Source organism: Carassius auratus, chromosome 16 (assembly GCF_003368295.1).
Source record: "Carassius auratus strain Wakin chromosome 16, ASM336829v1, whole genome shotgun sequence".
Taxonomy (NCBI): domain Eukaryota; kingdom Metazoa; phylum Chordata; class Actinopteri; order Cypriniformes; family Cyprinidae; genus Carassius; species Carassius auratus.
In genome coordinates, this window is record NC_039258.1 from 20,346,339 (window position 1) to 20,373,457 (window position 27,119).

At 36.0% G+C, this 27,119-nt stretch overlaps 1 protein-coding gene across 3 annotated transcripts; it reads right to left on the minus strand.

Moving 5' to 3' along the window:
- On the minus strand, window positions 1–25,776 carry LOC113116504 (E3 ubiquitin-protein ligase HACE1). 3 transcript variants are annotated; one of them, XM_026284701.1, is made up of 24 exons: window positions 25,420–25,776; window positions 18,700–18,754; window positions 18,308–18,397; window positions 18,087–18,191; window positions 17,803–17,878; window positions 16,802–16,933; window positions 16,601–16,683; window positions 13,693–13,789; window positions 13,515–13,616; window positions 13,314–13,420; window positions 13,078–13,228; window positions 11,135–11,442; window positions 7,667–7,735; window positions 7,274–7,361; window positions 6,420–6,531; window positions 6,234–6,331; window positions 5,503–5,590; window positions 4,738–4,845; window positions 4,203–4,399; window positions 3,107–3,238; window positions 2,125–2,223; window positions 1,763–1,833; window positions 661–774; window positions 1–443 (listed from the first exon to the last, which is right to left on the minus strand). In XM_026284701.1, exons 1-24 carry the CDS (start codon window positions 25,508–25,510, stop codon window positions 341–343), a joined length of 2,676 nt encoding a protein of 891 aa, XP_026140486.1. In that variant the 5' UTR covers window positions 25,511–25,776; the 3' UTR covers window positions 1–340. The 3 variants fall into 3 exon arrangements, with proteins under 3 accessions (XP_026140486.1, XP_026140485.1, XP_026140487.1); XM_026284700.1 differs by having other exon boundaries at window positions 4,738–4,887; window positions 25,420–25,773; XM_026284702.1 differs by lacking the exons at window positions 16,601–16,683; window positions 17,803–17,878; window positions 18,087–18,191; ... (1 more) ...; window positions 18,700–18,754; window positions 25,420–25,776 and having other exon boundaries at window positions 4,738–4,887; window positions 16,802–16,914.
- Window positions 25,777–27,119: the final 1,343 nt, after the last annotated feature.

The following is a 27,119-nucleotide window of genomic DNA, read 5'->3' on the forward strand; positions in this document are numbered from 1 at the left end:
AAAAAAAAGTAGCAAAAATATAAAATTATAATAGTTGTGCATTTGGTGTGATACAGAAAAAAATGAGTACTACAGCAATGAAAAACAAAACATCCTTATTTTGAATTTACGGCGAAATGTGACCTGAACATCCTTTTCACGTGTAGAAAACAGCCCCAGTGCCTGATGTCTCATTAATTCATGTCATTATTCACCGATGTCCTTGTCATACATTTCCTAGTGCCAAAAATAAATGAAATATAAAGGCTTTTGAGTCGAAGTGTTGTAGAATCCCTGAACTGAGCCATGTGTGCCTTGTGTGTCCACAGAGCAGAATCCTCAGCAAACTCAGAAGCCGGCGTCACGCCATGGTGTATCCGTAACTCCCACAATGCAGTGCAACCAGCAAACGATCACGCAGGACAGCCTTGCTGGGGTATTCTGGGAGTTTCAGCATGTTGATACTAGGAGAAGAGAAGAGAGAGATGGGTAAGTGATGCTACACTGTGAGACTCAAACCGGTTTCATTACACACTTTTTTTTCTATGTGTTAGTCTTTGTCACTCTTCCAATTCTTCATCATTATGTTTTAAAGCAGCTCTGTGTTTACAGCTCAGAAACATGAGAAGAGCCACATTGCCCTCTAGTGTTTCTGAACAACACTATCCGTCTGTCTCTCACCATGTGCTAGAGGTAGGCAGTAGGTTTGATGTGTAGGGCACAGCGGCAACGGTAAACTTCTGCAGACCGCTGCCGCCCATCAGAAAAGCAAATCCTCCATGAGGGACTCTTGAACTGTCAGAAGAAAACAGTATCGCTTAAAAGAAAGGCACTAATCCCATGTTTTTGGCAGTGGCACATATTAGACATAACAAATCATGTATTATATAACAGAAACACTGACACAGCATAAAACATGATCTAGGTCTAAATCAATCAAATGTCCGTATGTACCTCGTACCTGATTTAAAATGGCCATTTTCTTGACCTTCTTAGCTATCTCTTAGCTACAGTTAAAATCATTCAACAAAGCCATTTAATTATGTGCGTGTCATTCTTTTAAACAAATATATATATTTATATTTATATAACATTTAACACTTAAAATTTGTACATATTTTACCAAAATCATTTTGTATGTAAACTACATTACATATAAACTAACCCATTACAAAATATGTAACATTCTTTAAACCAACCAATAACTCTGTCTCTCCAATTTCTTCTCTCTCAATTTTTTATGTTAAAATAAATAAATAAATAAATTAATTAAAAAAAGGGAAAAAAGTTGCCTCTTATCAGGACAGTATGGAAGCCTGTTTCCACCATAAAATAAATAAATACATTAAAATAAAATACAATTAATTAAAAATTAAGTAATCGTGACTTACACTTAAAAACTGTAACAATTTGGAGCTTGTTTCTTGCAGTTCTCAAAATACAAAATCCAAACTGAAGAAACAAACTTTAAATTTTGACTTTTTTTTTTTTTTCCATCTCAATTGTGAGAGGGACATAAAAAGTCGAATCTCCTCTTTTGAATCTATTATTCAATGGCAGAAATGTGCTTTCAAAGGAAACGTCTTATTTTTCCATGTTGCAGTTATATTTGCTTTCACTGGAACATTTTTAGAAAAAGAAGAAAAGGAGGAAAGGAATCTTGACATTTTTCAAATCCTATGTTGTACCTTACAAGTGTCATAAAATTATTGTCATGTTTAGTCACTTTCTGACAATATTTCTACATCATGAAGAGCCAGAATAAGGAAATTACTATGCGTACCTTCCTGTAACAAACTGTAAGAGGAGGACTCTTTCTTCTTGAGTGAGATTTTCAACCACTTCCCAAAACCACTGCAACAAAAACACACACAAGTCTCTAATCACAGCCTGGAAGGTTATACGGTATACTGGTATACGTTTAGTTCAGTTCTATAGTTTTTAATCAACATGATTATAACTACACCGCAGCCATCAGACAGTTTACTCTCGGCCAAGCTACTGTTGTTATCTCTGACTCGCTACAGTGGTCTCACCATTAATGTTATAATGTAAACATCTTGACATCACGGTTTCTTATGTATATTTTATTTTGATGTATATCTTCGGTCTGTATGAACCAGCATCATTGTTTTGTGTGTGCACCTGTATGACAGGCTCCTGCAGGTCGTAGCCACTAGTGTACTCTGTGTTCTTCTTCCAGTCCATCACATCAATTTCAGGCATGCCTGACAACAGCAGTTCCTGCTCACAAAAAACATACCATGCCATCAAACACACGTTCTAAGATTCTGGTACATTCTTAATAGTTTTCTGTCATCATTTACTCTCATGTTGTTACAAATACGCCACACCTGATGTCAAACCTGGTGCAAAGCATCTCGCGGCACCGTGTTTTAAGTGGACCAGCAAAGAGGTTGTTTCTCAGCAAATAATTTCATGGCAAAACTACTGATCACAAAACCGTTACATCTTTGGAAGCGTTATTGTATTCATTCATATCTGTTCTAGTCCCCATTCACTTATACTAATAAGACAAAAATGGTGTAAACCTTCTCTTTCATGGAAAGAACAACAACAACAAAATGATCTGATGATCATTCATTGCATTCAATGACTGAAATGGCATAGCATATCATTTTAGTCAATGAAAATAACATTTATCAGCATGTAAAAGATTTATCTTGTGAAACAATCCTTGTGAAAGCCTGAGCTACTTAAAAATTATTATACTTTTAACTATTGTTTTGATCCTCTGTTGTGAATTCTTCATTCTTTTGATGTTAATTTTCTCTATTTCACAGTTAGATTATGATTATTGTGTAGCTTGGTTCCAGTTTACTTGTGCGTTCACTACATGACCTGTGCAAATGCAAGTTGTAGTATTTTGTTCATGTTGTGGATTCATTTTGTATAGACTGTGTATGAGTGAGCTTATTAACTTCTCAGTTCTCTGGTGTTCAGGGCTTTCATTTTAATCCATACTACGGTTGCTGTTGTTGTTGTGTGTGAGTGTGTGTTTCTTCAGTGAGCACAGGAGAGGAAAATAGCAAAGAGAAACTCCATGAGAATATAAAGAGAGAGAAGCAGGAGTCTCATGCAGAGATGAGAGGAGGAACCTACTGACCAGCTCATATTCATCAAAGAGCTGGATGAGCGAGGGGGGGATGAAAGTGTGAAAGCCCTGCAGGAAGGCATTGATCTGCGGTTGAATCGCTCGGGTCATCCTGAGCTCCGTCACCAGCTGCACATACTCCTCCTGACACATACAGAAAGATGACAAATCAGACAAAAATCCCACCATCATTCACTTCTTCACAATCATGGACACAATGCTTTGTTCTCAGCAGTCTGACTGACTCAAATTAGGGGAAATATCCCGTATAATAATAAAAAAAAGGTTTTTCATCTCATGCAAGTGTAAATGATAAAACAAAACAGATAGAAGATAGAAGTATATCTCCAGCACGTGCGTTTAGATCAGGGTTGCCAGGTTTTCACAACAAATCCTGCCCAGTTGCTTCTCAAAACTTGTCCAAAACTAGTCCAATCGCGCTTCCAGAAGGTTCCACGATAAAAAAATTGCTTCCCGGGGTTAAAATATACGTTTTTTAGCAGAATTGCCTTGGTAAAATTCACATTTTAGGAGCTAAATATCAAGTTATTTGTATTGGGGTCGCTTTGACCCGCGGACATGAAAAACAACCACAGATACTACACCGAGCCGTAATTCACTGACAATCTACACAAAATCGATATTAAAATAGCAGGCGATTCTTTGTCGATTTTAAAAACGATTTTGTGTTAGTTGTCGGTAGACTACGGCTCTGTGTAGTAACTGCCGCTCCACCTGAACCAGTGTTGCCAAGTCTGCGATTGTTTTTCATGTCCGCGGTTTGAAGCAACCCCAATACCCAATACGTGATATTTAGCCCCTAAAATGCGAATTTTGCCAGGGCAACCCTTCCAAAAAATGTATAGTTTAACCCCGGGAAGCAATTTTTATCGGGGAACCTCCCGGAAACGCAATTGGGCTAGTTTTGGATTAGTTTTAAGAAGCAACTGGGCAGGATTTGATGTGAAAACCTGGCAACCCTGATCTGAACGCACGTGCTGGAGATATACTTCTAATTACAGGAGCATCTTTACTAATGAGATGCGCATGAAAATCACATTCGATTTTTTGCACAGCCCTACTTACAGACCATCTTTATATATATTACCTTGTTGTCTTGGGTGACCTGAATTGCAATTCCTCCTGGTTTGAGAGGGACCTCTTCCATAGTTCCAAACACATCTGTTTCTACAGAGAAGGTGAGCTCAAGGCCAAGGTCACTGATGTCATTGTCCAGAATCCACTGCAGATTTTTAGCATACTCTGGGTCGATGGATGACACATCCTGATAGCTCACTGGGATGCCTGCAAAGATCCCAAACAAACACACTTTTACACATGATGCATGTCGCACACACTCCGGTTGGTGATTATGTTTATCAGAATATTGGTTTAATAGTGTTGTGGTAAATTGGTTCTTCATCCAAATGATCCAAACTCTGATGTCAATGAAACCCAGGCACAAACCAAAAGTGCTAGCATGAAAGCACTCTTAATTAACTATGTGTCTGTACAAGTTCTAATCTGTATGAATGCACTCAAAAAGAAGTATAACAAACAGATTCAATGTAAAAATGTGCTGATACAGAACTATTTACAAGTAAATTCTCTGATATAAACACTATGTGAGTGGAGTGGGTTACCTAGTATGTGCTTGTAAAAGGAGCGTGTGAAGTAGATGTTCACCAGCTGTCGATGATAGAGGGCCAGACTCAGGATTTGACCAGCAAATCGGAAGTAGTTCAGATGATCTGGGTTTACAGAAGAATTACTGTTGGGTTGAAACGTGGTACCTGTACAACAATTTGAGAATTCAAAATCCAAGCATTGACATTCAAAACAAATAAAAAACTGTAAACACAGCACATTGTATCTGCGAAGAGAAGGGGGTGTTGTCTATTTGTGCATAATGACAGAGAAAATGTTTTATCTGAAGGCACAGTCCCAGTAGCCAGTTTCAGTCATAAGCTTCATTTACATAGTCAAGAGTTCAGAGGCAACATCTACATCTCTCAGCGGGAGGACGTTGATGGCGCATGCGACTCCCTGCCGAGCTCATGGCCCTGCAGACCCTCAGCAGACATCAAGCTTCCCTCTTGGCAGTGACCAATGTGCTTCTTCACACACTAGAAAATTAAAAAGCCATTGTCTGGCTCAAATCTGATTCAATCTTTTCCTTCTGCAAGCACTAGGTCTCACAGACCGGAGGCCTCTCCTGCACTTCTGTTTTTGTAGAATGTATTTTTCCCCCATTCATTATGTGCATATAATTTATATTTTAATGGTACAGTCACATTAACTTTTGTTCAGTGACTTGAAATGACAGAACTCCATGTGGATTACAAAACAGGTTCAAGTTGGTCACTCAGATTCACAACCCCGACTCGTATTGTAGATAAGATCTTTACCATCGGCTGATTGTGTAAACAGTGCATAGTCCGGGTTGATGATCTCATTGGACAGAATGTCAAACCACTCTCTGACCACCCCCTGACCCTGAAAAATGACAGAATCAAGTTATTCATGGCATTAATCCTACTCCATTATAGCAAAATCCAAGCAAACATACTTTAACACCTGGTAAAATAGTTAATGTATGCAGAATATGCAGCTACCTAATGTATTTTAAGCATCACCAGCTGCCTTCTAAGACACCTCATTTTGGTCAGACAGTAGCCCAACTGAGGTTGGTTTAGGTTTAAAAAAAAAAAAAAAAAAAGGAATATTCTTACATTTGATTGAATAGTAGAGTTTTATTAATATTTCATAATTTCATATAAATGTATATTGTGTATTAAAGGACCTCTGTATGGCAGATTTTAATAAAACATAATCCTCATAATTCTCAAGAACAGATGTACTTCTATATTGGTGAATAAGAGACTATGACAAACACGATTTTTGTTCTACTATTTATTCCAAAAGCAAAAAGAAAGATGAAATGTGTGTTCTGAAGATAAACAAAGGTTTTATGGGTTTGGACTGTTATGAGGGGGAGTAATTAATGGCATGATTTTTATGTTTGGGTGATCTATCTTTTTAACTGTGGTAAAAATGCTCTTTTGGCTTATTGTTTCACATCATTTCTCTCTTCTGACAGGGTTACGTGATTGACAAGGTTTGAGACGTTCAAACTTACCATTCCCTCTTCACCGTGAAACCGCACTGCAATGCCTTGTTTGAGTTTCTCATTGGATGACTTGGACACAACCTCGCAGCTGCTTCGGAATATTGAGTCTGAAATGCAATGATAAAAAATGAATGAAGGAGGTGAAGCCTGAAAGATGAAGGAACTTTTGAACAGATAATGAAGAAATTCTTCCACCTCTGTGAACAAGAAGAATATCATTTTCATTAACTGGCCGGTGCACCATATCCGAGTCTGGCTGTCCAGCAAGAAGATGCTCATAAAACCACTCACACCTGTCTTTAAATGGCTAAGGGAGAGAGGAAAACAAAGACATATTTAAAAAAAAAGTGGCTACATTCACTAAAACCCTGTTGCACATGAATCCTTAGGCCAGAAACATATTTTGTATACGCAACTGTATTCATGGTAGGACTTTATTTTACAGTCCTGTTCCCCATGTACATACTATGTACTTATTATAGTAATTACAATAACTATGTAATAACTAGGTACTAACCCTGAACCTACCCCTAAACCTAACCCTACCCCATGTAGTTACCTTGTATTACCAGAACTTTCTTAGATAAATACACTGTAAGTACACTATAAGTGCATGTAAGTACACGTACTGTAAAATAAAGTGCAACCGTATTCATATATGAAAATCATTTAGCAGTGACATTTGAACTGAAATTACATTGAGAAGATAAGATATGGGACAACACCCGGATCAAGAAGAGAGATACAGATATTTGTTGTTTTAAAATTATTTGAAATTCAAATGTACATGTAATGGTAATCTTTAGTTTATCAAACATACGGTATCTATACTTCTAATGCATTTAGATGAAACAGTATGAGGGAAAATATTTTATTCTTGAGAGTAACATGCATTAAATAGGCTCAAATCGGATTTCAACGTAACTCCAAAAGTATTTCAGGCCCTTTGGGAGCTGAGGAGCCTCGATGAAGTCCAAATCAGGGACATGATCTCATTAGAAAATTGTACATTAACTCCAAAAGCTATTTCAGTCTCCCATCATGCTTACCTGTCCTTTAATAATATGCATGAAGCGAGACATGAGTTCAGGACATTCCAGCAGGAAGTGGAAGTGGTTGAAGATTATTTTGGGATTCCTGGAAACAGTAAATGATTAATAGTGAGAAAGTGTTTTACAAGTACAGTATAGGCTAAACACACCACTAGCCCCAAACTTAAGGTTAAAAGAAAAGTTCCCATGAAAATGAAACGTTATTATTTACCCATCCTCGTGTCATTCCAAACTCGTGGATGTTTAATCATTTTTAAAGAAATGTTGAATTGATTTTAATGCAGCCCTATCAGAGTGCATCTAGAATTGGTGCAACCAGAATTGGTGTGTAGTTAGTATATGAGAACGGACGCACGCTTCAGTAGAGGAGTAGACATGCCCTTGACTTACCTTGTCACAAAACACTTGAGCACTTCATCATGTTTACAGACAAACTCGATGAATCGAGGGGAGGTCATGCTAGATATCAGAGAAGAAAAAGAAAATGAAATAAGAGTGTGCAGGACTTGATGATGAGAGTCTATAAATTATGCATTAATTAAAGAGAGATTTAATGGTGTAATAACATTATCATTAGAAAGGCAGTGAGGTCGGGGTGAAGAGACATTATGAACACTCACACCGAATGAGCTCATGAGTACACGTCTATTAAAACACTCATCTTGGTTCTCCTGTACTTCCCATGAACTTCCCAGGGGTCACATTCCACACTTCTGTAGCTTTTAGCTCCACTTTTAAAGTTCACATGCTTTTATCCATTCAAGTTATTCATTTTGTCACCCCTGTGTGTTCCCGCTGGGAATCAAACCCATGTCCTCAACAACGCCAGCACCATGGTCGAGATCTCAAAAGTATGAAGATTTCTGAACAAGCTGTTCTCTGAAGTTTAGTTTCTAAAATCCTCTGTGTGAAGTGCAAAGAAACTTTGGTCACAATTTACTTGAAGTTCCAGTTCTCACTATTAACTATTATTATCTCACTTATTATTAAGACTTTTCCCTAAATAACCTCCTAATTACTACTTATTAATAGTTAGTAAGAAAGTTGAGTTTAAGTATAGGGCAAGATTAAGATGTAGAACATGCTCATGCAGAATATGTGCTTTATAAGTGCTATTAAAAAGGAAATATAGTAGTAACATGCATGTGTAGGGTATCAGAGTGAATCAGACAATTTAAGATTCGATCAGATTGGTTTTGGAACAACCCAAAGATCCAAATTCCACAAAGAGGCCCAGGACAACAAGACATCATCATAAATCTGTCCACAATACCCTGGCGCTCTGGGTCTGAAGCACGTTCACCCTCTAGCAGCTTTGAGCAGCTCACAGCATTAAAACAAAGAACACTTATGGATAGTTCCAACTCAGGAAGGAGTTTGTCAAATTTGGGGCAAGTAACCAAGATTAATAGTCAAAGAGAGGGAAAGGGAAAATTCCAACCCATGTGACTGATAAGATAACATGCTGATAAATGTATTGGGAGGAGAAACATAGCAAAACCCCGAGAAAAGACTATGACTATTTGGTCAAGACACGACTTCCAAATGAGGACAATAGAAGCAATCAAAATACACAAAAAAGGAAAATTATGCTTAAAAAGTAATCAAAAAATCCTATATTAATATAGTGTTATATTTCATTTTCACAAAGAAATGTGCAGCATTTTGTACTAGCAATAATAAAAGGACAAATTCAATTTATAATTTGACTAATCTCGTTTTTTTTTTTTATATATATATACATATATATATAATACAAAAATTTTTGAATCGTGAAATCAAAAACGTGAATCGAATCGCAAGTTGATTGAGTTGTTACATCCCTAACTCTGTGTGATTGGCTTACGGCCCTTTGCATTAAAATGTGCATACATACATCATGCTGTTTTGTTTATAGTTGCTTAATCAACTTAATTATAATTGGTTTATAAACATTATTTTAAACATTATGCAAGTTTTTCACATATAGTCATGCTGCAACCCACTGCAACGCGTGTTTTTAAATGAAAAATGTATGTAACGATTAACTGCGAGCCAGTTGAAAATCGATTCAATATGTGATGATTGACTTACAAATGAATATCTTTCACTTTTAATAAACTAGGGCTGTGTATTGCCAAGAATCTGGTGATATGATACGTATCACGATACAGGGGTTGCAATACGATATATTGTGATACTGTAAGCAAGACAAAATATGTGGATATTTATTATTTTAGGAATAGTATATATTTTAAGGAAAAGTGTCATTATGAACACCACTATATGCAAACCTTAGCAATAAATAAATAAAAATTGTTTAACCAGAACACAGTGGGATCTGCACTTGTAATCAGTTCCTGTAACATTCAGCGTTATTGAACCACTTTTTGTGCAGTACGAGTAAAGGGGGAAAAATTTAAGTGCTTGCAGGATCCCTTAATAAAATAAAACAATACAAAAACAATAAAGGCATAATCTGAAAAACCAAGCCTTGTGCATTATACAGAATAATATTCTGAATGTATTACAGTTGGTTTGATACCTTCTCAAATGGTATTGTCGTTAAATGGATTCATATTAATGCATACATTAAAAGTTGTAATTCTATAATTCTAAAACACATACAATGGTAATTCAAAAATTTGAACCTGTGCAATAACAGGGATTTTTTTTTCTGAACATTTTAGTATTGGTTTTATATTATAATGTCACATAGTTAAATTGTTTAATTAATTTAAAAGGTTATTTATTTATTGTATTTTTTTTTTTTTTTTTTTAATTAAGCCTTGTGCAACTTAAAGGGCATATATTTATGACTATCTGAGTTAGTTTGGGCTCAAAACATAACAGCCACAAAGAGTCCGCAAAAAAAAAAAACAAAAAAAAAAAAACAAATGTCAGGGCATGACAAAACTTCTCGAGGCCCCAAAAATACCCTTAGACTCCAGAGGGTTAACTGGCAAAAAAAAAAAAAAACGGATGTCTAATGAAGGTCAAATGTCATACTAACTTTGCCACCGCCGCTGAAAACCACGATGCAAGCAATGCAACAATTGCACAAAACGCCCCCAAAATGCTGCAGTTATCCGAGTCAAAGAGTTACAAGCAGCGGGGTGGCCTTCCCGCCTATAGCGTGAGCCTCTTCACACTGGTCGCAGCAAGTGGCGGAACCGAGGTGACGACAGAGCCCCAGTCCCGTGGTGGACGTTACCACAGAAGCCTTAATGACAGAAAACTTCAGCTTTGTACACCGAAACATGAACTGGGACAAATCTTTCACCTTCCATTACTAGCAGCAAACTACATTAATGCGAACATTAGTAGCATGCTCTTATGCATTTCCTGTCACTCAGGATTTGTTCAGAGATGAAGACTCATCTAGCGGTCGGGAAATATACTCACCACGAAACAACAGTTATGAATCTTGTATGATTTTTCTTTTTTTTTATATCGATATTACGTTTTTGAGAATCGATACAGTATCTCCAAACAAAATATCGCGATATTTTCTTACACCCCTAGGATAAACGTGCATTTGTAATATTTTGCTCGATGCGCCCTGTTGTGGCCTGAGGAAAGAAGTCAAAAGCTTTTCTTCACCATAACTGAAATTATGCATTTTCAATGTAATCAAAAAATGGTAAATTCAAATATAATATAATTTTTTTTTAATAATTATAAAACATTTGAATGTCGTTTTCCAGCCATTTTTCCAGCCCTACAGTTCTTTCAATGAATCACTGGCTGACTCAGTGATCAGACATAAATCAGCTAAATTGACCTGTTTCCCTTACACATTAATAAGCAACTAGTTAATAGTAAGAACTGGTCCCTATCCTGAAGTGTTACCAAAACGTTTAAGTTTTAAGTCGTTACCTGTGTGGCATCTGACAGGAACAGCACATGTAGAAGGCCTGGATCACAGCGCTCAGGCGATTTGCTATCATAGAGATGACATCCTGACCATCGGCGTAGCCCTCCGGCGTCTTCATCACGGACTTGGCGTCCAGCAACAAAGGTGGATTTTCGCTGGAAACAGAAGGGTCGACCTCCTGCTTTTTCAAGAAGAGTGATGCAATGTCGTTTCCTGAGGAGGAGGTTATTGTGTCTGTGCTCTCTTTATCCAGCTCGGTGGAGATGAGGACCAGCCATTCATCAAGAGAGTGCCACAACAGCTCCATAGGCTAGACAGCAACACGAGAAAACATCACTTCAACACAGATGTGCTGTACAAGACCAGAGAAGGCTCTGCTTTGTGAGAGGTATTTCCAATTGCGAGAGACTATTCCATTCTACGGCAGCCTGTTTGCTCATCTGCACTGTTGGGAACGTTACTAGTAAAAAGTAATTTGTTATAGTTACTCACTACTTGTTCCAAAAAGTAACTGAGTTAGTAACTGAATTACTCTATAATAAAAGTAACTCGTTACCAGGAAAGTAACTATTTGTGTTACTGTAAAAAAAATAAAAAAAATAAAGTTGCTATATGTGAAATAAAAAATGTTTTGAGCAGTTTTCACAAGTCAGTTAAAATGAGTAGAACAGACAGGTGTTCGTACATAACTTTCAATATTTATTGCACGTCAACAGACAGCAAGAGTTTCATTCAGCACTTCAAGTATTATCTTTGTAAGAAAAGTTGTTTTGGCCACTAGCTTTGTAGATGCATGTGTATCACATTACATGTACACATTACATACACTTTCTTGCCTTTGACCACAATTAATTTAAAGTAGTGCTTATATCTCCACCTTGAAAATGGCAACTTTACATTGGATTGCTCCTGACTCGCCATTTCTGCTGCTGCTGCGAATCTCTCTTTAGCTGTTGCGTGCGTGCGCGCACATTTACGTGCATGCGTGTTTAACGTCCAGTAATGTTAACAGCGTTGTAACGACGGGAAAAGTAATTAGTTAGATTACCCCGTTACTGAAAAAAAAACGTCGTTACCTAACGCCGTTCTTTTAAACGGCGTTATTCCAAACACTGCTCATCTGTGCAGTGTTTGACACTAGGGTGATGTGATGTATTGATATTTAGAAATACACTCTCTAGTCTATGACATTGTAAATATCTGTCTTATTGGACTTATTTGAATCCTTGTCTCATGACTTGATTGATGAGCAAATAAATTATTATAGTCAAAGTTAAATAAACTATTTTCACAGTCTCATTAGTTACTGTGTTTAACTGCATTTGGAAATAACATTTCTGGCCAATTTCAAACAAAAGGTAGCTTTTTGTATGTATGTATGTTTTTCTTTTCATTTTGTTCCATAATTTAAAAGAATTAAAGTTTTAATTTATGTAAAATAAAATAAAAAAAGACTCACCAAAAATATTTACTATTATTTATTTTTAAAAGCATCTTATATCCTTGCAAACAAACCTTTGATAATGCTTTTTAGTGGCAAAATATATCCATTATAGACCACCCTAGAGACCATCATAAATCATAATTTTAAATTATATGTTTAAAGTTCATTATTTTTTTATGACCGATTTTCAGATTTTAATATTGAGTGTAAATTCTTGGTCTGGGATAAAAAATAAATCAATTAAATCTATATATAAAATACATTTGAAATGTAGTGAAATAAACGATGGATGTCCAAAGAAAGTTTTTAATATCACTATCATTAAACACAAATAATAATGCTAAAATATGGTAGGTTTACTAATGAAACCATGGAACATGGACCATAGCCTTTTAAGCTTTCAGTCTATGGTGCTCAATCTGTCACTTGTCCATTGATCAAATGTATGCTACAAGAATCAAACATTGACAAAGACTCGTTGGCAATGCAATCCCCACTGACCTTAAAAACCTGGTTACGTGGTGTCTTGTTTCCGTTGTAACCCATGTCATTCCCGTTATTTGGGGAGGACGGCCCAAGACAGAACACATGACAGAAGATCCGGACAATTCGGAGCAGACTCTTTGTTTGGACCTCAAAGTTACTGGACAAACTAATGGAAACAGAATGAGAAATAGATTGGCGTAAAGTTCTACATCATACAATTTCTCAAGAAAGATGGATATCATGAGACGCACCTAAGCAGTTTATGTCCGTTTGTGGTGGCCACCTCAGCCAAGCTGGTCAACATCCTTTGGTAGCTGGAGTCACTCTGCTGTGAAACATATTCTAGAACCTGCCTTAGCTTAAAAAAATACAAATAATAATATTCAACATGTAAAAAGACTCTTATGTACATAAACTCATCAAAAAACATATATAAGAAAAATAGGTCGTACCATGTTTTCTTTAAAATCATCATTCTGGGTCATCTGTATCAGTGTCTGAAACAGTCTGCTATGGTGCTGGATCAGAATTTCACATGTTTCACCATAACCGCCCTAAAAGTAGTTATACATGAGCTTTAGTATCCTGCATACTGAGTGAGTGAATAGAATATAGGTGTGCTGCATTCACCTGCACACACAGGTCAAGCGGTGTAACCCCATTCTTGTCTGGCAAATACTTGGCACCCCTGAGGAGCAGTATCTGTGCGGTGTCCCTCTGACCATGACTGCAATACAATGATAAAAGCTTGTAAATTGCATGCATATCAATATCTTCCATCCATGTGTGAACAAGTTTAGATCCCACTTCTGTTCTGGATCAAGTTCAAGCCCCAGGGCACTATCATACACACTGCGCAATGTGATGCAAGGCGCAGCGCAAGTGTGTTTGCTAGTTTCAGTCCGGCGCCATTCACATTTTCCTGTCCAGCGCCACGTCATTTAATTAGCAAATGCATTTGCGCCCATTTGTGAGCCCATGGGCGTGCTGGTCTAAAAAAGAGGTGTGTTTAGGCGCATTGCTGGTGCATTGCTATTTTAAGGAGCTGAAAACAGACTGCGCCAAAGACCAGCTCAAACCTGATCTAATGTCTGATGTCAATGGTGCATTATTTTTTTGTTTTTTAAAGAATGCTGTTAGAAAATGCGCCTCTGGGTGGGTCCACAGTGTGCGTTGACTGCTTATTACACACAGGGATGCACATCACACAAACATGTCAAATATTAAAAACAAAAGGATTACAGTGTAAAAGAATATTATTGTGTAGGCTACATAAATATAAAAATGTAATGATGAATAGTCATAGCGTGTATTAGAATTAAGCTACCTATTTGCAATTCAGATTATTACTAATAATGATGATTGAAATTCTACTTCATCCCACGCCTTCTTCACCTCAGGAAGCTTTGGTGGTTTCCTGCTCGTCCTGTAGACGATCTGCTCGTGTGGTTTAACTTTGCGCACAAGCAGACAACCCATTCCAGAAATGCACCGTTTTTCCGTCATTAAAACAGCAAAAGTGGATTTGGACACGCCCTGAGTGCACCTGAGCTGTGCACATTAAACTTTGCGTTTAGATGGTTAAAATAAAATAGGGCCCCTATTTTAAAAATAAAAATAGTTTGAGGTCCTTTCCCAATCCCTTCTGTTGCTCCCCGCTTCTTTCCACCATTATATTAAGGCAAAAGTCCTCAACTAAAATGATTTGGATGTAGCACACATCTTGCATTCAAAGACCAATATTACTGAAAGACCATACAATCTTCAGCAACAGTGACATTAAAACATGTATTAGGCTTAATATTAAGAAATGTGCATTATGCGCAAGTGGTACTTAAAATAAAGTTTAATTATAATTGCTATATCTTTATGTCTTGAGCGATATGTCACAAATTCTTATATATATATATATATATATATATATATATATATATATATATATATATATATATTAGGGGTGTAACAATTCACAAAATTCATGGTTCGGTTCGATAGGATACACTGGTTTCAAGGTTCGGTTCGGTACGTTTTAGATATAGATAAATGAAAAAATTGGCAGATAAATTTCCTTGATTTTTAAAAAATGTTTTATTTATTAAAACTAACAAAGTATTATTTTTTTTACATTGAACAATGATGGAGCTATTCTTTACCCATCTTCTATGGTGTTTTCTTAGCAGCATACTGTATAAAACAAAAACAGCTCCTTATAAAAACAAATATGAAAATGTTATATTGTTGTATTAGTTATGAACAAATACAAAGATGTAACTTTTTATATGGAACTCTATAACTCTTTATATTGAGTGTGTTTTTACTCAATTGGTTCTTTATAGGGCTTATGTTTTTTTTTTTTGAACAAAGCAGGAATTACGGTCTGGCTGAAATGGGCTCGTGAAGGAATATTGTAACGGGGCTCAATTACATTAAGCATGTTCTTAAAACTATAGTTTTCCACTATAGGCGCTCGCTCAGTCAGTACGCGCTGAAGGCTCGTTGCAAAATGGCTAATGCGTTTAACAGACCAGAAAAAAGAAGATCCTCCAATAACCAACAGGTCTGGTGTTTAGGTGCACTTTGGATTCCCTGTAATGGTGATGATAGAATTTTCTTTTAGAGAGAGTTCTTTTATTTCTGGTCTGTTAAACGCACTGGCCACCGCGTACCATGCATATATATATATATATATAACATTTTAACTGGTGTTGTTCTGTCTTATTTTAATCTATGGGCACTCCTAGTTTCTGCCAATTAAAACAAGTCACTAAAACAATAATCATTTATTTTCAAGATTCCAGAAGGTTTAAGGAAGGTTTTATTTTATTTTTTATTTTATTTTTTTCAGTGATCCCACTTTTATAAATAAATACATTTACATGACTTGTCTAGCTATTCTAGTCATCCGGAACAAATTGTGTATGGTTGATTTACAACACAGAAGCATCACAAAAATTGGTATAGAATTAGAAGAGTCATAAACAGGCCTAGATTCCATGTTTTGAAAGCCTTTCAAGCGTATGTTTAATTACTCTTTAATTATCTGTTGTGAGGCATGTTAGTGTTGATCACATCATCATCAGTCTTGAGTGCACTGATATTAGCGGCAAAATGTAATCAAAACAAGAGACGGATGGAGTGCTGTTGCTCAGCAACCGAGCTCATATGAGTGCACACTCAGAATACAGACAGTGGCACATCTTCATCAGACTGCGTTCTTATTAGCCTGTCCTTACAGCAAAGACACTTGAACTCCTTTATTCCCATCAAACTCCAAAGAAAGCTGTGTGTTAAAAGATTATACACAAAAAAAAATTGATAAATAAATATCTGTACAAACCCCGTTTATCCTAATTATGTTTCTTGTGTTGTCAGAAAGCGTGCGGATTCAGTCACTGAATGGAAGTTAATTTTCTTAAGGGAGCATGTTCTAATTGTTGACCACAGATTTCCAGTTCAGGCTGGAGTGAAATAAACCGTAATCATGCTAAACATTGTACGTTTGTGTTGGCAGCTGGTAGAGCTGGGGTTAGCTGCTCACCTGCAGGCGAAATAGAGTGGAGTGGCTCCAGAGACATTGGGTCTGTTGATGTCCGCTCCACTGTCCAGGAGACACTGCACTGTCTGTGAGAAACAGAAACATCACATGAACCTTAACGGAACTACTAAACAAAAAAATAATAATCATTTCTGAACTACAAATTGTAAGCGTTCAAGCTGTGAAGACAGATAGATTTCGTACAGTCTTGTGTCCGTTCTGGCAGGCCACATGTAAGGCTGTCTGGCCCATGGCGTCCTCCACGTCCACATTAGACACATGCTGCACCAGGTCATGAAGAAGCTCTGTCCTTCCATTCACTGCCAGCCAATGAATCTAATCACATGAAACAATGACATAAAGACTAAAAAAGAAGTAAACAGCACTGCATTAGTAAAACAATTTTTAGTTTTAACATATTTAATTATTGAAGTTTTGTATAATATTCTGAGTTTACATTTGACTGTTTTTTATTCATTTTGACGAATACTGAATCAGTTTTTGTGCAGTGAGATGAGTAAATACATGTTAATATTTAGTCTAGAACTACAGTGACATCATGTTCACACAGCGCACACAACGCTTCTGCACTTCTGATTTCTCTCAACATGGCAACACCAGAGCTGTCAGTCAAGATACAGGAAACTAAGTAACTGGCCTATTTGAAAAAAAAGTAACTCCAATATTTCATTCTAAATTAATAAAAAAAAATAAGTGTTACATTAAAAAACAAAAAAAGTATACAGATCTGTATACTATATCTGATTACATAACTTGCGTTTCTTGCAATGTGTTTCCCTCAACACTCCTGCTCAAATGCTTAAAATTAGTTTCATTAGACTTATTTAGTTTATGCCTTCCTTAGGTATTTCTTCATTTCTTCATCATAAGGAGTTTCTTCATTAAATCTATTACTAAATATTGATAAAAATCATTATTTTAAAAGTGGGTGAGTAGAAGTGAATGAACAGTAGTTTTCCAGCAAACATCTGAATATTAAAAAAAAAAACGGTTTTTAAAATAAATGCAATTGGCAACTTAATTTGTTTTGTGTTATTTCACATTTTTGATCACTTTACTATCACGTATACATTTCATATTCATAACTATGAAAATGTTAAATAGTAATGTTATTATCAATATTATTCTTGTCATTGTTGATTTGTGTGTCTTTCTCAAATGTGCAGTTTTATCACGGTACTCACAGCAGTGAGACCTTCATTATTGCAGATATTAACATCAGCGTTGTACTCTAACAGTCTGCCCATACACTTCTTCTGTCTGTGAAAACAGAACACAACATGAGGAAAAAATGTTAAAGCGACTCAACATAAATGCATTGTTTCAGATACCATCTTTTGCAAGCAACACACACAAACGCTTAGGCTATGTATATACAAAGCTTGAGGGATAAATCCTAAAAAATGTGATTTGTTTTGCTTCCAGCAGGTGGCAGACCTGCACAGAGTTGATAAAACTCTCCGTTTACCCGTTTCTTGCAGCTAGATGCAGAGGTGTGCAGCCGGAGATATCCTGATAGTTTGGATTCGCTCCACGCTTTAACAGCAGGACAAGACACTCGACCGATCCACAGCTGAAACAACAACAATCTCATGAACATATTCATTGTGGGGTCCTCCGAATAACTATTTAAACACTAGTCAATACATGAAAATATGGTAATAATGTGAGAATGTGAAAATATCTTACTTGGCAGCAATGTGTAGGAGGCTTCTTTTAACACGTCCAAAGGCATAGTTGACATCAAACTTTGAGTTTAAAAGCAATTCAGAAACTGACCTATGAGCAAAAAATAAATAAAAAAATTACATTAAGCTATGTGGCCAAAGAGACAGAAGTTTAAAGGAGATGACCGCCGCCCAAAGAGGATGTTAAGCTTGACATCCTCTTCTTTAGCTCCAATTACGTTTTATAGTAGTTCATCACTGAGCATGTCATACATACTGTACTGGAAACAGCAGAGGTTAGTATTGAAGCTGCAGGAGTGGGTGGCATTCTTTTAGGTTTGTTTAGACTGGGAATAAAGTTACTGTGTTTCTGTTTGTCTTGGCTTTTGTTAGGTCATTAACTGTGACACTCACCTGTGTTGGTCAGCCATGACCATGGGCATGAGGGTGTACACGGCTGTTTCACTGTCTAGAAGAAAAGAAAACACATTTTTCAAATATATTTTCTGTAACAACTTGCAAACAGCTGTGGAGAATGCAAAATCGTCTTGTAAAATACATCAGGGTAGTATATGCGGGATCAAATAAAATGGGAGTTTTACAAAAAAGAGAACAAATTAAGAAAAACTATAGAGAACTAAGTCAAAAGTACTGTCAAGTCAAAGTGCTGTCAAACGATTAATCATGATTAATCGCATCCAAAATAAAAGTTTTTATATATTTTATATATTTTTTATATAAGTATATTTATTATGTATATATAAAACCACACACATACAATATATATTTAGAAAATATTAGCATGCATATATATATATATATATATATATATATATATATATATATATATATATATATATATATATATATATATATATATATATACACATACACGCATGTGTTTGTATTTACATATACATAATAAATATAGACAGTATATATGGGGCCTTGCAAAAGTATTCTTGTATATGTATTTTTTTTTTCAAGTTGCTGCATTATTTTTTTTCACACATCTATCTACACTTCATGCATCATATTGACAAAGCAAAATTAGAATTGCCACAACTTCGTAAATAAATTAAAAATAATAATAATAAATACAACATAAGTACATTGCATAAGTATACATACCCTTAACTAAATATTTAGCTGAAGCAGCATTAAAGCCTCAAGTTTACGGTTAACACCATTACAGGTTTTTTTTTTTTTTTTTTTTTAATGCGACAAGCTTTGCTCATCAGCATTTGCCAATTATATGCTATTCTTCTCCTCACCTCCTCACTTCTCAGCCTCTGTCAGGCTGGATGGGGGCAGACCACTGATCTATAATAGAGAACTGGACTGCTCATGACGTCATGAAAGTGAAGCCACCACGCCATCATATTGGTAGTCCCTAGTGTGCGTAAATGTTCTCTTGAATTGTATGATTTTAACGAGACAACATCACCTAACAAGTCAGCGTTTTAAAATTTGAAGTATCTCTGTACATTACTACAATGCAAACACCCTAGGCATGTTAATAGTTATTTTTTAATGTTGGGAATTTCCCCGACTTTACAGTAGCAAACATCATGAACATGATAAACATTAGACAGACATGACCTGAACACATATATATAACAAATGACAAATTGCTCATTCTGAAATCTGATGAAAGATTTATGCTTTGTATGCCTTTATTTGGCTTGTACAGTTATTCATTACCTATATAATTTTGTTAAAGTGTTTTTATCCATACAGTAGGTGCTAACTTCAAATATTTCAACAATGATTTCGTTAACAGCATTCATTTTGAAGCAAGCAATGATTTATACGGTGGTTAAAATAATTATTAATCTAGCATACAACATTTTACATGGATATGGTAATGCTAGTAAACATAGGGCCTAATTGCATTATTTTAGTGAGTCTGAAATAGTTGTTGATCAATCAGGACAGTTAAAATATACACAGAATTTATATAAACATAAATAACTGACTAACGTTACAGTACAGGCATGAAGCTTAATTTCAAGATGGTATGTTAAGCTTTTCATTTCAGTATAGAGAAATATAGTAATAGAGGCTATTGTATTATTCATTGTAATATTCACTGAACAATAGCCCCTCAGCATGAGGTGGCTACCAGCACACTTTACCTTTGGGATGATACTATCCAGGAGATCAAGTCAATTTAAGTCAAGTCAAGTCTGCTTTATTGTCAATTCTTTCAAATGTACAGCACATACATACAGAGAATTGAAATTGCTTTACTCTCAGAACCTCTGTGCATACAGATAACACTAACAGTAAAACATAAAATCAAAGAAGAATACAGAGTAAATATAAAATACAACTATAGAAATAAGGGCATGTAAAAAAAGGGGTTAAATAAAGCAGCAGAAGACATAGCAGATAGACTGTAAACCAGTGAAGTAAACAAACAGTCCAGATAAAATGATTGTAGTGCAAAAGATTATTCAATCTGATTAAAATAATAAAAAATGCTTAGTGAGCAGTTCTTTATTATCCTTTATTTATTATTTATGTTTAATCTGCAAACTTAATGAAGAGGTTTGAGTTGTGTGACGGTGTGCAGTCATGGGTCAGCAGAGTGAATTGGAGGGGGCTCAGCACACATCCTTGGGGGGCCCCAGTGTTCGGTGTGATGGTGCTGGTTTTGTAGCTGCCGACCCATACTCCCTGAGGTCTTCCAGTCAGAAAGTGCAACAGCCAGTTGCACAACGAAGTGTTGAGCCCCAGCTCGACCAGTTTGTGAATGAGCTGCTGAGGGATGGTACTGTTGAATGCTGAACTGAAATCTATGAACAGCATTCTGACGTATGAGTCTTTTTGCTCTAGACGTGTGAACGCTAAGTGGAGGGCAGTGGCGATGACGTCATCGGTCGAGCAGTTGGACCAATAGGCAAACTGGAAGGGGTCCAGGGAGGGGTGGGGGGGGGTAGACTTGATACAGTGTATGAGTAGCCATTCAAAGCACTTCATGAGAATAGGAGTAAGTGCAACTGCAAGACGGTTTCTTCGGAACTGGAATGATGAAGGTAGCTTTGAAGCATGTGGAAAAAAACAAATACTTCAAAAAATGAATATCAAAATGACGGAAGGGGCGGTGTCATGGTGGGAAAGTGATGTAACCGGTGTCATGGCTAAAAACCGGTTACACCGTCAACACTGTCTATCGCGGCAAGCCTACAAGGCATGTGACAATGGGATATGTGCATCTTCCCAAATTGGTAATGATTATAATTTATAAATCTGCTGGTGTCAACAAAAAAAAAAAAAAAGTTATAGCACATTCTTAAATGTTAGTATTGTAATTGTACAGTTGTTCTGTTGAATAAAATTAAAAAGACAATAATAATTATAATAATTACAACAGTAACCACAAAATATTTACTATTTAAAATAGTATTATAACATTCACACATTGTGTTCAAATTGGGATCTGTAATATTTTTTAATGTTTTAAAAGAATTCCCTTCTGCTCACCAAGGCTGCATTTATTTACTTGCCTGATTAAAAAATATTATTTTACTATTTACTATTATTTTAATATTATTTTAGTTATTAAGTTAAAGTGTGCTTTGTTGGTATAATGTCTGCTAGAATGTAAAAGAATTTCAGTGTTAAATAAGTATTTTTAAATAGTTGGTTTGTATTGGAGTACAATGTTTGAAAGTAATAATTTATTCCAGATAGTGTTGTGATCACTGATCTATATATGACTGGATCGCTCATCGCATTCTAAACTAAACAACAGGCAGTGAAGCCACTGGAATTGCCCAGTCCGCCCTTTTAGTAATCCCAATACCGCATATCATTTTAGCAAGTAACTTTGTTGTCCTTTCTCTCGAATGGGCTTACTTTTTGCTTGGTTCATTTGGGTTGCTCAGCTAAATATGTCTGTAGAGCCCCTTTCACACTGCACGTCGGACCCGCAATATTTCCGGAACATTGCCGGGTTGCCTTCTGTGTGAAAGCAACCACGTCCCGGGAATGATTACCGAATTGAACCCGGGTCGGGACCTAGTAACATTGCGGGGTTCGACCCGGGACGAGCGCTGTGTGAACAAAAGCCAGATCTAATTCCGTGTCAAAGTGATGACATGCATTATCGCGCGACTCTTTTACCGGCTGTTTTGAAGGAAGATCAACGTTCGCGACGAAAACATATGTGCAAACTGTAATGAAGCAGAGATCAGTTAGTTCCTCACTTTCCGCGCTGACGCCGAGATCGTACATTACATGTCACGCCCTGATGTCACGTGTCGTTGCGGGATCTTCAAGGGTTGTGTGTGAAAGCACGCACATATCCCGGGTCATCACTGGCAGTCTGAAAGTGCAATATCTAGCGACCAGGGAACAATTGCAGGAACACTTTACCCCTGTATTTGCCGGAATGGCAGTGTGAAAGGGGCTCAAGTGTGTAGTTGCATGTGTCAACGCACCCAGTGAGTTCACACACACAGCGTGCACCGTTTTCTCCATCTTTCCAAAGCGATCACTCAGTTGCGCTCCTGAGGTGTCTGTAGTTGCTAAGCATCCATCAGCTGCAATCTCCGTTACAACAAGGACATTTCAGTAATGGATTTCCACCACCGAAAAACCCTTGCTGTAATTCTGCTACAAGATTTATTTTAAAGAGTAAAAAACTCTGCAGTGTTTGGGTGCACCCCATTTTTCAAAAACAATGGCAAATTTCACCCCCGAAGGAAGCTGATTGAGTTGGTTCTTGTCACGTGACCTGTTGGAGCAGAGATGTTTTTCTACTCGACGCGGCGCGGACGGGCCTGGAAAAAAACGAGCACGTCGCCCCGCCTCTCTTCCATTATGAGCGCGCATACCGCATTTGAAATAACGAACTTGAGCACAAATGTTTACTTTCGGTTAACGGTTAAATAGTAGGGCTTTCACTTTTCATTCGGAAATCGATTGCACAATCGATCGGACCAACCAAAAAAAGTTTCAAAAATAAAAATAGGGAATCGATTTTAACCAAATATGTACTCTATTAATTTTAAAACAATTAAACAAATTATAGATGTAACAAAAATCACAAACAAGCAAAAAAGAAAATAAAGAGTTCCGAAATTGCAGAAGGCATTGCGAAAGCTAGACTTAAAATACCCAGCAATTTTACACGCTTATAGTTTCACGGTTTCAATAGCTGCATCTAGTGTTTTCAAAGTAAATGGAGGACAACAGCATGATGAGTTATGAAAAGGAGCCACCATTGCCAGCTGACAGAGACCCGCTTTTGTGGTGGAAGATTGGCAGTACAAAATACCCACACCTTGCGCAGCTGTCAATGAAGTAGTTGTCCATGGGACATCAGTGCGGTCGGAGCGCGTCTTCTCAACAGCTGGACATATAGTGAATAAAAAACGCTCTGCTCTGGACCCCGAAAACGTTGATCAACTTGTTTAACGTTACCTGTCCAATAGTTTGTAATGGGTCTAGCCTTTTTGCGCATTCCATTATCCCTGCCTAGTGCCACCTAGCCCAGTTGTCGGTTACGTTCAATAAAAAACACACATGTTCATTTAAAGTTTCATTTTTGAACAGTTGTTTGAAATGGATTGAATCATTATTTAAAATAAATGTGGAGATTTTTGAATTGCCTAAATCATAAATGCTGTTGGTATTTCTTGCTCTGAATCTACCATAAAATCAAAAATAAAGGTTTATTGATCTTTGAAAAGGTGTACCTGTGTTATTATGCCATTATCATTATATTAGTTGAAACTGGTCTTAGAACGACAATAATATCATTTATCGCGATAATTTCTTGGACAATTTATTGTCCAGCATAATTTGTTATTGTGACAGCACCAATGAACACACATTAAGTTATTATTGCCAACTGTTTTATAATGTACTACTATACTGAGGTGCAGATAATCGCCACTATGTGCAATAAGTAGTATAAATAGCAGAAAATCCTGTTATTTTAACAGTGTAAATAGAATTTATAGATATTTGCAGTTAGTGCAAATAACAACTATTGCTATTTGCACTTAGTGTTAATAGCCTTTATCGGCCTTCTTGAAACCCTCTCAAACAACAAGGTTGTTATACCTGTTGCTGTTTTTTTTTTTGTTTTTTTTGGATTTCTGACCCCCAGCTGTGATCCTTGGAGTCGTTGGCCACTTAAACGCTCCTTCCTCACAACATTAAGATAATATAGTCACATATCCTCTCACTAAAGAGAAATATTTATTTCATAATGAGATTTTCTTATATATATATATATATATATATATATATATATATATATATATATATATATATATATATATATATATATATATATATATATATATATATATATATATATATATATATATATATATTAATTAAAGGTTAGATTCATTATTATTATTATTATTATTATTTATATTTTTTATGAAAGATCAAGTGGATAAACACTGCAGATTTATTTTCACAGATTTCTTTGATCAAATTTGCCAAGGGTATGAATAATGTTGAGCACAACTTAAGTATATATTAGTTAGTTAGAAAGCATATTGCTTTTATGTATTTATTATTATTATTATTATTATTATTATTATTATTACCACCACAACACCTAAGTATTGTTTTTAACCTTAATTTTGTTGTGAAATATACACGGACGTGTTTTCGTGTTAATCAGCCAAATTGTATGGCCGCAGACAGGAATCCTGTCCGGTGTGCCGACGAATCATGCTATGATTATCAGATTGTGCTACCAAAAATATGTTTGCATTGTTTTAAGGGTAAGTTTAGGGTAAGGGTATGTATGGACGTGTATGTTTAGGGTAGGGGTAGGTATAGTCATTATATATATATATATATATATATATATATATATATATATATATATATATATATATATATATATATATATCTGTATGTATAAAATGCCTGAAACCACATGAATAAGAAGCTGGTAGCGCAATCTGAAGGGTAGCATTCTTCACTATCGATTTGTGCTGCCTATCTTTTTAATGGGAGGTAGCACAATCTGAGCGGGTAGCACAAATCGTCAGAACACCGGAAGCCGAGATGATTAGAATGTATCAAGGGTCTCCTTGACAACCTCAGTAGTCCTCAAAAATAAGAATGTTTGTTATCTGTCGCGTGACGTCTCACCTTCTGGGAGTTCCACAGTCCTCGCGCGACGCAGGGAACGCGTCAGTCGATTCAGCTGTACATTCAAATGCTCCATCGCTCGTTCCATCATATGAGATGTCCAGCAAAAAAAAAGAAAAAAAAAAAAAAATCAGCTCATGGAAGACGTATTCCTTCACTCTCTCTCTCTCTGAAAAGCCAAAGCCTCGATCTCTTCCATCTGTCTTTGGCTGACGCGCTGAGTTCACGACTCATTCCACCGCACAATATCACCCCATCGCTCTCTGATTCATTTTGTGGAAATATTTCCTCATGGTGTCTTTCTTCCTGTTTTCATTGCAATGCAGTATGGGAAATGTAGTCTTGGGACAGACACACATGAGTCAAATGTCCATGACGTGACGCCATCCAATAAACTGGTGGTCATGACCTTTAAACTATTCAAAGTGTATTTTAAGCTATTTCTTTCTGGCCTAATTGTTATAAATTATTCCATATTTACAACTAAAATGTATTTAAACACTAAATGGAAATATTTAAATAGCATATTCATTACAAAAAGAAAATCATCTCAAAATAAGTTGCTTTACAATATTAGCTTGGTGTAGTAAAATAAATAAGTTCAAAATAGAAAATGATTATACATAAAATACAGTGCAACCATTCAATAAATGCACAAATAAAAATATGGGTTTTGAGACTGGTTTTAATGTGGTTAATGTTTTAACCAACCAATCTCTTCCGGAAGCTTCGGGTGGCATCATGGCAACTAAAAGCTGATTCCCTTTGTTTTGTGTATTTCTAACTGACTCTGTCCAAATGATATGTGTGGTCTTTTAGGTTTGTATATAATTTTAGTTAGCATATCTGAAATTTATTTATGTCCTATAGGCCATTAAGTGATAATAAATGAGTAAAATTACTTTAAAATCTCAAAGCAAGTGTAAGGACGTGATGACTGGTGTGATATGCTCAGATTTTCTGGTTCTAGTTAGAAACAGGGCAATATGTAAAAGTAAAATTAGTTGAATGTGGTTGTGTGTGTGTACAATAGGTGTGCGTTTGTGTGTATAGCTGGTATTTATCAAAATATGGGGACCAAATGTCAAATTTTTAGGTCCCCATGAGGAAACAAGCTTGTAAATCATATTAATAAAGTTTTTTTGTTTGTTTGTTTGTTTGTTTGTTTATATATATGAAAGACCATTAAACAAAATAACATGCAGCCTAATTTACAAAATTATGAATGCAATGTAATTTTACAAAATGCTAATTACTGCAGTGTAATTATAAAATATATTCAATATTCAAAATAATAAATGAAAATAAGCAAAAATAAATAAATTGGCTTTTAGCTGCATTCATTGCCATAGTAACTTACACTCCACGGCTAACCTGCTCCGGGGCAGGTTATGTACTGGGTTAGAGATCTCAAACTGAAGTTGGACCAATCAGATGTGAGAAAAGTGACACGTCTGACACAAAGCCACTCCAGTTTATCTTGCTCCAAATTAAATGTCACTAATGCTAAAAAAATAGAAGTCTGGCTTTAATGATAATTACTCAGTCATTTTATGATTTATATAATTATTGTGGTTCATATTATCATTATTTATTACACAAGCAATTTTATTTAATTATTATAAATCGTTTATATTAAATGAATATAAATGCATACCGATCATGTGATATAAATAAGCTGTAGTATCAAAAGATTGCAC